Source organism: Scomber japonicus, chromosome 21 (assembly GCF_027409825.1).
Source record: "Scomber japonicus isolate fScoJap1 chromosome 21, fScoJap1.pri, whole genome shotgun sequence".
In the NCBI taxonomy this organism is placed as follows: domain Eukaryota; kingdom Metazoa; phylum Chordata; class Actinopteri; order Scombriformes; family Scombridae; genus Scomber; species Scomber japonicus.
This window is the reverse complement of record NC_070598.1, coordinates 1920070-1933734: the sequence shown is the minus strand read 5'-3', so window position 1 is coordinate 1933734 and position 13665 is coordinate 1920070. Positions and strand designations below refer to the sequence as shown.

Below are 13665 nucleotides of genomic sequence, written 5' to 3'. Positions count from 1 at the left end.
CTTTCCTGCTACCTTCTTTCCTCCCTCCCTCCTTTCCTTCTACCTTCCTCCCTCCTTTCATTCCTTCTACTTTCCTTCCTCCCCCCCCCCTTTCCTTCTACCTTCCTTCTTCCTCCCTCCTTTTCTTCCTTCTTCCTCCCTCCCTCCTTTCCTTCTTTCTTCCTTCCTCCCTCCCTCCTTTCCTTCTACCTTCCTTCTTCCTCCCTCCTTTCCTTCCTTCTTCCTTTCCTTCCTTCTTCCTCCCTCCTTTCCTTCCTTCTTCCTTTCCTTCCTTCTTCCTCCCTCCTTTCCTTCCTTCTTCCTTTCCTCCCTCCTTTTCTTCCTTCCTCTCTCCCTCCTTTTCTTCCTCCTTTTCTTCCTTCCTCCCTCCCTCCTTTCTTTCTACCTTCCTTCCTTCCTCCCTCCCTCCTTTCCTTCCTTCTTCCTCCCCCTTTCCTTCTACCTTTCTTCTTCCTCCCTCCTTTCCTTCTACCTTTCTTCTTCCTCCCTCCTTTTCTTCCTTCTACCTTCCTTTGTCATAAACAGCAACAGTCTGCTATAATTTAAATATTTTATCTCAAAGTAGCTGATTGAATTATAGTTTAATTCAATATAATAATGCAGATTATTAGTATAAAGCTGCTCTGTAATAATAATACTAGTGATTAAAAGTGTTTCTTTAACCCTGTGAGCAGTTATCCTCTGAGCTGCGTCCGCCTGCAGCCGGTGCAGCGCCTCCCCCGCGTCGACCTGCAGGGGGCGCTGAGCTGCTTCCTGTCTGACATCACCGGCCGGCTGCAGAGCGTCTGTGGCTTCGCTGCACGTCTGACCAGTAAACCCAGTTACACCACGACCAGTCTGAACACTGCAGCCTCAGTACAGGTACACACACACACACACACACACACACACACACACACACACACACACACACACACACAACTACACTCACACCTGGATGAACACTGGCTACGACTACACTAAAGGCTCATTTATTATCCATCCTTCCTTCCTTCCTTCTTCTCTTCCTCTCTTCCTTCCATCTGTCCTTGCTCCCTTTCTTTCTTCCTTCCTTCCTTCCATCTGACCTTGCTCCCTTTCTTCCTTCCATGTTTCTTTCCTGTCTTCTTTTCCTTCCTTCCTTCCTTCCTTCCCTTTCTCCCTTCCTTCCTTCCTTCTCTTCCTTTCTCCCTTCCTTCCATCTCTCCTTGCTCCCTTTCTTTCTTCCTTTCTTCCATCCTTCCTTCCTTCCTTCCTTGTCATCTCTTCCTTTCTCCCTTTTTCCCGAAATAATCACTATAAACTATATTATTGTCAATGGAAGATAATTTTATACCACTGAATTTTTTTAATCAAGATTAATCGCAGAATTTCCATAGTTAATCACGATTAATCTCGTGGAGGTGCTAACTCAAACTCTGCGTACTCCGTTTGACACAGGTTGCATTTTACTTTTGACTTGTCAACTGAAGCGTCTGGAAGTGTTTTAAAGTTAAACAAGCCGTTCAAAAGTCCAGTAGCTCTCTTACTTTCCATCAGCGCGGTAGGTTTACTGCAGGAGGCCACTTCAAAGCATAGCGCTACAGCTAGAGGAGCCGTCTACGGGGGAGGAGAAGGGACAAAAAGGCTTGCAACGTTAAAATGAGATTAAAAAAAATTAACACGTTGCATTAATGTAATCGTGATTAATGCGTTAACGGCAGGTGGGGAGTTCTGATCCTCTGAAATGAGGCCAACCAGGAAATAACTTAGAGCTGCATTCTATCAAAAGGCCACCAGGGGGCGACCGTCTCTATACAAGTCAATGGAGAATTCACCAACTTCTCACTTGATTTCTAACCTCAGTAAACGTTTTCAAAATGTGTTTATGGTCTCAATCGCTAGTTTAAAGCCTTCTTCAATGCAGTATGATGTTCATTTGGGACATTTTGGCCTCCCTGATTTTATATGTGATGATAAAGCAGGGTATGCATTAGGGGGCGTGGCTACGTCCTGATTGACAGGTTGATTGCCCAATGTCCTCCAGATCAAGCCCTCGTAACCATAGCAACCTCCCCGCTCCGCCCATGGCCCCGCCTCATGCCCATATAAGTAGAATCTGTGTTTTTATTTTTCCCAGCATGCACCTGAAATCTTCAAGATGGCGCTGACTAGATTAGAAACTATTGGCTTCCGAGCAGCAGTCCACAAACCAATGGGTGACGTCACGGATGTTACGTCTGTTTCTTTTATACAGTCTATGGTTAACGCTGACAGCCCTGATGATAATATAATAGTATAATAATGTAATGGATTAGCAACTAAACAACTATAAAGAATGAAACATGTCTCAAAGTGACAAACTCAAACACACACAGCTCAGGGAGTTGATCCTGCGTGAGCTTGTGGAGGTTTGATGAGAGGAAAGGAAAAGAAATCATCTGAGCGTTTTCCTCCCTGTAAAAACCTTCAGGGACGGTTTAACGACTCCAGACGGTCGACTCTGGAGAAACGCTCTCTGTCAGTGTCGTGAGAATTAATGTTGAAGCTACAGAAGTCAGGATGAAGGTGGAGGGAATCTGTGTCTTTGTTGTCCTGAGGTTCAATTAAATAAATGTGTTGGAGATTCAGATGTTTTTTCACATCTCCCCTAAAAAATTCAGCCTTTTCTTCTTCTTGGTTTATCCTTCCTGTCGTCCTCCTGGGTCAAATTGACCCCGTCTGTTTTGACTCTTCCTTCCTTCCTTCCTTTCCTTCCTCCTGTGGTTCCTCCTTTCTCCCTTCCCTTCCTTCTTTCCTTCTTCCTCCCTTCCCTTCCTTCTTTTCTCCCTTCCTCCTTTCTCCCTTCCTTCCTGCCTTCCATCCTTCCTTCCTCCGTCCTTTCTCCCTTCCATCCTTCCCTTCCTTCCTTCTTCCTCCCTTCCATCCTTCTTCCACCATTCATTCCTCCTTTCCTTCCTTCCTTCCTGCCTTCCATCCTTCTTCCTGCCTTCCTCCGTCCTTTCTCCCTTCCTCCCTCCTTTCTCCCTGCCTTCCTTCCTTCCTTCTTTTCTCCCTTCCTTTCCTTCCTCCTTTCTCCCTTCCTTTCCCCTTTCCTCCTTTCTTTCCTTCCTTCTTCCTCCCTTCCCTTCCTTCTTTCCTCCCTTCCTCTTTTCTCCCTTCCTCTTTTCTCCCTTCCTTCCTGCCTTCCATCCTTCTTCCTGCCTTCCTCCGTCCTTTCTCCCTTCCTCCCTCCTTTCCTTCCTTCTTCCTCCCTTCTTCCTCCCTTCCATCCTTCTTCCTCCATTCATTCCTCCTTTCCTTCCTTCTTCCTCCCTTCCATCCTTCTTCCTCCCTTCCTTCCTCCTTTCCTTCCTTGACTCGAGGACAACAGGAGGGTTAAAGAAAAGATGTTTTCATTTTGATAGATAAAGTAGATAGATAGATGAATTCTTTGCCCACAGGTTAAAATATCTGTTATTATATTTAACCGTTTTAATTAATGTTCATCCATGTTTAGTCAGAGCAGCTCTGAGCTTTAGTCTGCAGATGAGACTGTGAATGTTCCTCTTGAACATTAATGTAACGACGCAGGTGGAGATTAAAGTTATTTCTCATCCTGAAACTTCATTATGCACATGAAGTTACTCTCAGGGCGAAGCTAAAGAGTGCTTTCATCCTGAGTTCTCTGCAGTGTAAAACATCTGGAGAGATCGATTTAATGCTCGCAGAGTGAAACTAAAATATTTATAGTGTTCAGCGGTGCTTATTTCCATCTATAAAAAAGGAAAAAGAGACGTTACTTTCTGTCATGAAGAGAAACGTTTAAAAAATGGAGCTTCAAGCTGAACTTAAAGCTCCTGTGAGACAGTTAAACAACCGATTCAGACAAAATGTTTTATAGGTTTCTTCTTTTGGAGGAGAGATTGTGTGTTGCTAGGGTGGTTGCTAAGGCCGTTGCTAAGGTGTTTCCATATGTTGTCCACTTTCATATTTCAGCACATTTTCCAACATATCCGCTGATCCTTAAAAGGACTTTTGCTTTTTTTGTAATTTAAGGCCATTAAATGTCATGAAAAGAGCTTCAATTATGTTGATGTCAGCAGTTTTAGCTCAGTCATCGATGTGGACACGTGGACGTTTAATGTTTGACGAGTTGAAAATTGATGAAATCTCAGTGCAGATGGCGAACACGTAACTTCATAAAAGAGACAGGAGGTAAAACAGCCTGTTAATAGCATAGACTGTATAAAAGAAACAGACGTAACATCCGTGACGTCACCCATTGGTTTGTGGACTGCTGCTCAGAAGCCAATAGTTTCTAATCTAGGCAGCGCCATCTTGAAAATTTCAGGTGCATGCTGGGAAAAATAAAAACACGAATTCTACTTATATGGGCATGAGGTGGGGCCATGGGGCGGAGCGGGGAGGTTGCTATGGTTACGAGGGCTGGATCTCGAGGACCTTAGTCAATCAGGACGTAGCCCCGCCCTAATGCATACCCTGCTTTATCATCACATATAAAATCAGGGAGGCCAAAATGTCCCAAATGAACATCATACTGCATTGAAGAAGGCTTTAAACTAGCGATTGAGACCATAAACACATTTTGAAAACGTTTACTGAGGTTAGAAATCAAGTGAGAAGTTGGTGAATTCTCCATTGACTTGTATAGAGACGGTCGCCCCCTGGTGGCCTTTTGATAGAATGCAGCTCTAAGTTACTTCCTGGTTGGCCTCATTTCAGAGGACCAGAAGAAGATATTCCAGTAGAGACTCACAATATTAATATAGAGCTGCTAATGTGGAGGATATGAGTCTAGAGAGGTGAACTGATCTGCTGACGTCTGCTCTTCTTCTTCTTCTTCTTCAGGTGTCGAGTAGTGAGCAGCTCAATCTGACCAGCTCGTCCTCCACCAGACCGGTCCTCACCCAGCTGCCTCCTCTTCCTCCTCTTCCTCCTCCCCCACCTGCGAGGCTCTCCTTTGGGTCTCAGCCAGCAGCTTGGCCCCCTCTCTCCCAGCAGGCTCAGGGGCTTCTGGGTAATGGATGTGGATTTGGAGGCAGTCAGGGATATAGAGACAGAGATCATCCTTCATCTTTCTCCTCCTCACGCGTTCCCTTTTCTGCTGCTTCTAGTTCTCAATCAGCTCCTTCCTCTTCTTCTTTCTCCTCCTCCTCGGTCTTCCAGCCAGCTTCATCCCTCACATCTTCTTCTTTCTCCTCCTCCTCCTCCTCTTCCTCGATCTTCCAGCCAGCTTCATCCCTCACCTCTTCCTCTTTCTCCTCTGTCCTGCCGCCTCTTCCTCCGCCGGTAAAACAAGCTCAACCCAAACTGGTTCCCATCTTCAAGAACAAGCAGCCGTCTCGCCATGTGAACGTCGCCCTCCTTCGCCTCCAGAAGCAGAAGGAGCAGATGAGCGGAGACGGGAAGGAGAGAGGGAGAGTGACGCTTCCCGCCATCAGGAAGAACAGACCTGCTGCTTCTTCTACTGTTTCTTCTTTGTCGTCTCTCCAGATTCCTCCTCCTCCTGCCGTCCCTCGCTTCAACACTCACTCCAAATCCCACAGCAGCTTCGCTCCTCAACCGTCCTCCTCTTCATCAAACCCTCCAAACCTGAAGCACCTGACCAGCCTCAGCCCTTCATACAAACCTAAACCTGGACTCAACGTTAAACCCAAAACCAACAAGAGTGCTGCTTTGAAATCCAGTAAAGTAGCAGAAAAACCAGCTCTCACATCAGCTGATACCTGCAGCACAGAGGTGAGTCAGGCTAGTTTGGAGTCTAGTTTCTCTAACTAAGACCAAGCCGAAAATAGTATTGGTTTGGTAGTGAATGATACCAAAGGGAAGGGATTAAGGATAGAGAGATGAAGAGAAGAAAAGGGTAAAAGGGCGGAGGGAGGAAGGGAAGAAAGGAGGGAGGAAGATGGAAGGGAAGGGGGAGGAAGGGAGGAAGATGGAAGTAAGGGAGGAAGAAGGAATAAGGAAGGGAAGAAAGGAGGGAGGAAGATGGAAGGAAGGGAGGAAGATGGAAGTAAGGGAGGAAGAAGGAATAAGGAAGGGGAGAAAGGAAAGAAGGAAGGGAGGAAATGGGGAGGAAGAAGGAAGGAAAGGAGGGAGGAAGAAGGAAGGAAAGGAGGGAGGGAGGAAGGAAGAGGGAAGGGAGGGAGGAAGGAAGGAAGAAGGGAGGAAAGGAAAGTGAGTGAGTGAGTGACAGGCGCCATCTAGTGGCCAAAGTAATTATACTTTTATAAGATGGAAGGAAGAAAGGAAGATGGAAGGGAAGAAAGGAGGGAGGAAGATGGAAGGAAAGGGGGAGGAAGGGAGGAAGATGGAAGTAAGGGCGGAAGAAGGAATAAGGAAGGGGAGAAAGGAAAGAAGGAAGGGAGGAAATGGGGAGGAAGAAGGAAGGGAGGAAATGGGGAGGAAGAAGGAAGGAAAGGAGGGAGGAAGGAAGAAGGAAGGAAAGGATGGAGGGAGGAAGGGGGAGGAAGAAGGAAGGAAAGGAGGGAGGGAGGAAGGGGAAGGAATGGAGGAAAGGAAAGAAGGAAGGAGGGAAGGAAGGAAGAAGGGAGGAAAGGAAAGTGAGTGGGTGACAGGCGCCATCTAGTGGCCAAAGTAATTATACTTTTATAAGATGGAAGGAAGGGAGGAAGATGGAAGGGAAGAAAGGAGGGAGGAAGATGGAAGGAAAGGGGGAGGAAGGGAGGAAGATGGAAGTAAGGGAGGAAGATGGAAGGAAAGGGGGAGGAATAGAGGAAGATGGAAGTAAGGGAGGAAGAAGGAATAAGGAAGGGGAGGAAGGGAGGAAGACGGAAGTAAGGGAGGAAGAAGGAATAAGGAAGGGGAGAAAGGAAAGAAGGAAGGGAGGAAATGGGGAGGAGGAAGGAAGGAAAGGATGGAGGGAGGAAGGAAGAAGGAGGGAGGGAGGGAGGAAGGAAAGGAAAGGAAAGGAAAGAAGGAATAAAGGAAAGGGCGAGGAAGAAGGAAGGAAAGGAGGGAGGGAGGAAGGAAGAGGGAAGGAAAGGAGGGAGGGAGGGAGGAAGGAAGGAGGGAAGGAAGGAAGAAGGGAGGAAAGGAAAGTGAGTGAGTGACAGGCGCCATCTAGTGGCCAAAGTAATTATACTTTTATAAGATGGAAGGAAGGGAGGGAGGAAGGGAAGAAAGGAGGGAGGAAGATGGAAGGAAAGGGGGAGGAAGGGAGGAAGATGGAAGTAAGGGAGGAAGAAGGAATAAGGAAGGGGAGAAAGGAAAGAAGGAAGGGAGGAAATGGGGAGGAAGAAGGAAGGTAAGGAGGGAGGGAGGGAGGAAAGGAAAGAAAAGGAAAGGGGGAGGAAGGAATTGAGGAAAGGAAAGAAGGAAGGGAGGAAAGGAAGGGAGGAAGGAAGGAGGGAAGGAAGGAAGAAGGGAGGAAAGGAAAGGTAGTGAGTGAGAGGCGCCATCTAGTGGCCAAAGTAATTATACTTTTATAAGATGGAAGGAAGGGAGGAAGATGGAAGGGAAGAAAGGAGGGAGGAAGATGGAAGGAAAGGGGGAGGAAGAGAGGAACTAACTTTTCTTCCTGGGACAGTGAAGCCTGACTCTTTGGTTGCTTCCTGTTGTAACTGAGCTGTGATGTTCTGCTCTCGTGTTTCAGGGCATCGTGTTCGAGTCCAAACCGAAGAAATCCAAACCTGCGATACAAGACGTAGACGTGGAGAAAATGGCCAGAAGCAACCAGGTGAACTTCACACTAACGTTACATCCAGTCCTACTACTGTTATTACATTCATTACGGTAAACTACTGATGTTACATTCATTCCTTTATTTATCTGTTATTTTCTTACCACATTTATCCTTTACTGGTATGACGGATCAGAAGTCTGTTTTAGGAAGGAAGGAAGGACAGAAAGAAGGAAGGACAGATGGAGGGAACATTTACCCTAACAGCTGATCTTAGATCTTAGGAAGGAAGGACAGATGGAGGGAAGGAAGGAAGGGAGGAAGGAAGGACAAATGGAGGGAAGGAAGGAAGGGAGGAAGGAAGGACAAATGGAGGGAAGGAAGGAAGGAAGGAAGGAAGGAAGGACAAATGAAGGGAAGGAAGGGAGGGAGGAAGGAAGGACAAATGGAGGGAAGGAAGGAAGGGAGGAAGGAAGGACAAATGGAGGGAAGGAAGGAAGGGAGGAAGGAAGGACAAATGGAGGGAAGGAAGGAAGGAAGGAAGGAAGGAAGGACAAATGAAGGGAAGGAAGGGAGGGAGGAAGGAAGGACAAATGGAGGGAAGGAAGGAAGGGAGTAAGGAAGGACAGATGGAGGGAAGGAAGGAAGGGAGGAAGGAAGGACAGATGGAGGGAAGGAAGGAGGGAGGAAGGGAGGGAGGAAGGAAGGAAGGACAAATGGAGGGAAGGGAGGAAGGAAGGACAGATGGAGGGAAGGAAGGGAGGGAGGGAGGAAGGAAGGAAGGACAGATGGAGGGAAGGAAGGAAGGGAGGAAGGAAGGACAGATGGAGGGCAGGAAGGAAGGGAGGAAGGAAGGACAGATGGAGGGAAGGAAGGGAGGGAGGAAGGAAGGAAGGACAGATGGAGGGAAGGGAGGGAGGAAGGAAGGAAGGAAGGAAGGACAAATGGAGGGAAGGAAGGGAGGAAGGAAGGAAGGACAGATGGAGGGAAGGAAGGGAGGGAGGAAGGAAGGAAGGAAGGACAAATGGAGGGAAGGAAGGAGGGAAGGGAGGGAGGGAGGGAAGGAAGGAAGGGAGGAAGGAAGGACAGATGGAGGGACGGAAGGAGGGAAGGAAGGGAGGGAGAGAGGGAGGAAGGAAGGAAGGAAGGAAGGACAGATGGAGGGACGGAAGGAGGGAAGGAAGGGAGGGAGGGAGGGAGGGAGGAAGGAAGGAAGGAAGGAAGGACAAATGGAGGGAAGGGAGGAAGGAAGGACAGATGGAGGGAAGGAAGGGAGGGAGGGAGGAAGGAAGGAAGGACAGATGGAGGGAAGGGAGGAAGGAAGGACAGATGGAGGGAAGGAAGGAAGGGAGGAAGGAAGGGAGGGAGGAAGGAAGGACAGATGGATGGAAGGAAGGAAGGGAGGGAGGAAGGACAGAAAGAAGGAAGGAAAGAAGGAAAGAAGGACAGATGGAGGAGACATTTACCCTAACAGATGAAATACTTACATTACTTATTACTGATTTCACCTGATTTCTCTTCTATTAGAGTTATTACGGTAAGTCTGCGTCTGCATCTGTGTGTGTTTTGCAGCATTTTGCAGAGTCACAGATTCAGTCCTGAATATTAAAGCTGCAGAGTTAATCTTATGTAAATGATGGAAGTGTGAAGAGGAGGCAGAAGTGGAAGGAAGGAAGGGAGGGAGGGAGGAAGGACAGATGGAATAAAAGGAAGGAAGGAAGGAAGGGAGGGAGGGAGGAAGGACAGATGGAAGTGTGAAGAGGAGGCAGAAGTGGTGCTTCAGCCTCCTAAACAAGAAGAGACTTGAGACGTGATGAATTTCCAGCGTGTCGTCTCGTACTGTACACGCTCTCAAGCTTTTGGCTTCCTCATAAACATCCTTTAGGACAGATGGAGGGAAGGGAGGGAGGGAGGAAGGAAGGACAGATGGAGGGAAGGAAGGAAGGAAGGACAGATGGAGGGAAGGAAGGGAGGGAGGGAGGGAGGAAGGAAGGAAGGACAGATGGAGGGGAGGAAGGAAGGACAGATGGAGGGAAGGAAGGAAGGGAGGAAGGAAGGACAGATGGAGGGACAGAAGGAGGGAAGGAAGGACAGATGGAGGGAAGGAAGGAAGGGAGGAAGGACAGATGGAGGGAAGGAAGGAAGGGAGGAAGGAAGGACAGATGGAGGGAAGGAAGGAAGGGAGGAAGGAAGGACAGATGGAGGGAAGGAAGGGAGGGAGGGAGGAAGGAAGGAAGGACAGATGGAATAAAAGGAAGGAAGGGAGGGAGGGAGGAAGGAAGGACAGATGGAATAAAAGGAAGGAAGGAAGGACAAATGGAGGGAAGGAAGGGAGGAAGGAAGGAAGGACAGATGGAATAAAAGGAATGAAGGGAGGGAGGGAGGAAGGACAGATGGAAGTGTGAAGAGGAGGCAGAAGTGGTGCTTCAGCCTCCTAAACAAGAAGAGACTTGAGACGTGATGAATTTCCAGCGTGTCGTCTCGTACTGTACACGCTCTCAAGCTTTTGGCTTCCTCATAAACATCCTTTAGAGACGCTGCAGCGCACATTAAGGTGATGTATGAAAGCGTGTTAGCGTGATGAATAGCGTACACATTGTTCTGTCAGCCTGGTTTCCTCCTTTTCAGAGGAGCAGGAGGACCGTTAAAGTGATGGATGTTCAGGAGGAGGCGGGAGCCCGAAGGGGAAACAGGAACATTAATAACATCATTCATCAGGTTTACAGCTTCAACCTGAACAAAAGCATCACTTACAGTCTCTGCTTCACTTTAACCCTCCTGTTGTCCTCAAGGCAAGGAAGGAAGGGAGGGAGGAAAGGAGGGAGGAAGGGAGGGAGGAAAGGAAGGAAAGGGAGCTCGAAGGGGAAACAGGAACATTAATAACATCATTCATCAGTTTTACAGCTTCAACCTGAACAAAAGAAAAAAGAAGGAAGGGAGGAATGAAGGAAAGGGGGAGGAATAACGAAGGAAAGGAGGGATGAAGGAAGGATGGGGAGGAAGGAAGGGAGGAAAGTGGAAGGAAGGGAGGAAAGGAAAGAAAAGAAGGAGGAAGGAAGGAAAGGAAAGAAGAAGGAAGGAAAGGGGGATGAAGGGAGGAAAGGAAAGAAGAAGGAAGGAAAGGGGGATGAAGGGAGGAAAGGAAGGAAAGGAGGGAGGAAGGGAGGAAGAACGAAGCAGGGAGGAAGAAGGAAGGAAAGGAGGGAGGAAGGAAGGAAGAATGGAAGGAAAGGAAGGAAAGGGAGGAAGAAGGAAGGAAAGGAGGGATGAAGGAAGGAAAGGAGGGAGGAAGGAAGGATGGGAGGAAGGGAGGAAAGGAGGGAGGAAGGGAGGAAAGGAAATAAGGAACAGTCTGATGAGGAACATCATTCATCAGTTTTACAACTTCAACCTGAACAAAAGCATCACTTACACTCTCTGCTTCACTTTAGTTTAAGATGCTTCACCTTCAAGACCCATTCTAACACACTCACTACGTTTATACAGGAGGAGGACATAGAAAGGTATTTAACCCTCCTGTTGTCCTCAAGGCAAGGAAGGAAGGGAGGAAGGAAGGAAGAAGGGAGGGAGGAAGAAGGAAGGAAGGAGGATGAATGGAAGGGAGGGAGGGAGGGAGGAAGATGGAAGGGAGGGAGGAAGATGGAAGGGAGGGAGGGAGGAGAGGAGGGAGGGAGGAAAAAGGAAGGAAGGGATGAAAGGAGGGAGGGAGGGAGGAAGGAAGGAAAGGAAGGAAGGAAAGAAGGAAGGAAGGAATGAAGGAAAGGGGGAGGAAGAACGAAGGAAAGGAGGGATGAAGGAAGGATGGGGAGGAAGGAAGATGGAAGGAAGGGAGGAAGATGGAAGGAAAGGAGGAAGGAAGGAAAAGGGGAGGAAAGGAAAGAAGGAAGGGAGGAAAGGAAAGAAGGAACAGTCAAAACAGACGGGGTCAATTTGACCCGGGAGGACGACAGGAAGGTTAAATGTGTCTCTGCTGCTTTTACTGTGAAACCAACGTTTGACCCTAAATATGGAAAATGTTCTAAGAAGTTTAGTCTAGATCTGCGTTATCTGAAAAAACCCTGAGATAACTCTGATTTCTTCTCCTCCTCCTTATTCCTCTTCTCCTCCTTTTTCTCCTTCTCCTCCACCTTCTTCTTCTCTTCCACCTTCTTCCTTTTCTCCTCTTCCTCTTTCTCCTCCTTCTTCCACTCCTCCTCCACCTTCTTCTTCTCCTCCTTTTTCCTCTCCTCCACCTTCCTCTTGTCCTCCTCCTCCTCCACCTACCTCTTCTCCTCCCCCCTTCTTATTCCTCTTCTCCTCCTCCACCTTCTTCCTCTTCTCTTCCTTTTCTCCTCCTCCTCCTCTTCTCCCTCTCCTCTTCCTCCTCCTCCTCTTCCTCCAGTTGTCGCGGCTGAACTCTGTGACTCTGCTGTCCTGGCTGAGAGGAAGAGGAATCCTCGTCGGTGCCAAACACAAGAAGGAGGAGCTGATGCTGAAAGTGATGGGCTGTCTGGCTGAAGCCTGACACACACACACACACACACACACACACACACACACACACACACACACACACACACACACACACACACACAGACACACACACACACACAGCATATCTACTTAATAGAGTTACTTAGGAGTATTAACGCTGTGATAAGCTCCTCGTCTCATCAGTGTGAATCAAACTGGAACAGACGACAGATTTTCATCCTGGCTCATTTAGATGTTGAAGATTTGCCAGAATTAAATTCTTGAGTCAGATAAAGTCTCGTCGAGTCTCGTCGAGGTCGGAGAGAAGTGTTAGAAGTTCAGCGCGCAGTTATTTCAGGTTTATCTGATGACATCTCACAGACTGTCTGCGTGTGAAGTTAAAGGTTCATTAGTTACTGTTCAACGTTTCCACTGAAGTTAACACTCCTGTTGTCCTCCAGGCAAGGGAGGAAGGAAAGGAGGAAGAAAGGAGGAAAGGAGGAAGGGAGGAAGAAGGAAGGAATGGAGGGGAGGAAGGGTCCTCCCTCCCCTCCCTCCAAGGAAAGGAGGAAAAACGAAGGAAAGGAGGGAGGAAGCATGGAAGGGAGGAAGAAGGAAGGAAAGGAAGAAGAAGGAAGGAAAGGAGGGAGGGAGGAAGAAAGAAGGAAAGCAGGGAGCAAGAAGGAAGGAAAGGAGAGGAGGAAGAAGGAAGGAAAGGAGGAAGAAGGAAGGAAAAGAGGGAGGGAGGAAGGATGGAAGGGAGGAAGAAGGAAGGAAAGGAGGAAGGAAGGAAAGGAGGGAGGAAGGATGGAAGGGAGGAAGGAGGGTGAAAGGAAAAGAGGAAGGGAGAAAGGAAAGGAGGGAGGAAGAAGGAAAGGAGGAGGAAGAAAGGAAAGGATGGAAGGGAGGAAGGAGGGAGGGAGTGAGGGTGAAAGGAAAAGAGGAAGGGAGAAAGGAAAGGAGGGAGGAAGAAGGAAAGGAGGAAGGAAGGAAAGGAGGAACAAGGAAGGGAGGAAGGAAAGGACAGAAGAAAGAAGGAAGGGAGGAGAAAGGGAGGACAGAAGGAAGGAAGGAAAGCGAGAGGAAGGAAGGAAAGAGAGAAGGAGGGAGGAAGGAAGGAAAGAAGGAACAGTCAAAACAGACGGGAGGACGACAGGAAGGTTAAAGAAGCTTTTTCTAAAAACTGAAGTATTTAAATTATTCTCAGACATACTTGTTGTTATTTTAAGACTTTCTGTATTCTGAAACTAATTTATTTATTTATTTATTTAAAGTATTTATGTTTTATACACAGCTGGTTGTTCAGGAATGTGCAATAATAATAAGAATCATTTATATCCTGAAGCTCTGTTATTAAAAAAAAGATTTAAAAACTGCAGTGATGTTTTTTTTATTATTCATCAAAATCTAAAAAATCTGTAGTTATTTCCTGTGTGTTTGCCAGACAGCTGTTTGTCTCTCACACACACACACACACACACACTCACTCTCATTCACACACACACACACACTCTCTCACACACACACACACACACACACACACACACACACACACACACACACACACACACACACACACACACACACACTCACACACACACTCACACACA

At 47.6% G+C, this 13665-nt stretch overlaps 1 protein-coding gene across 1 annotated transcript in view; it reads left to right on the top strand.

Annotated features, from left to right (window-relative positions):
- The window catches only part of LOC128382108 (uncharacterized protein C18orf63-like), a 31508-nt gene extending 19026 nt beyond the window's left edge, over positions 1–12482 (top strand). The window contains exons 11-14 of the mRNA XM_053342093.1: positions 672–861; positions 4810–5700; positions 7577–7660; positions 11985–12482. Of these exons, the coding sequence (XP_053198068.1) occupies positions 672–861; positions 4810–5700; positions 7577–7660; positions 11985–12107 (1288 nt within the window). The 3' untranslated portion in view covers positions 12108–12482. The remainder of the gene's footprint in view (positions 1–671; positions 862–4809; positions 5701–7576; positions 7661–11984) is intronic.
- Positions 12483–13665: the final 1183 nt, after the last annotated feature.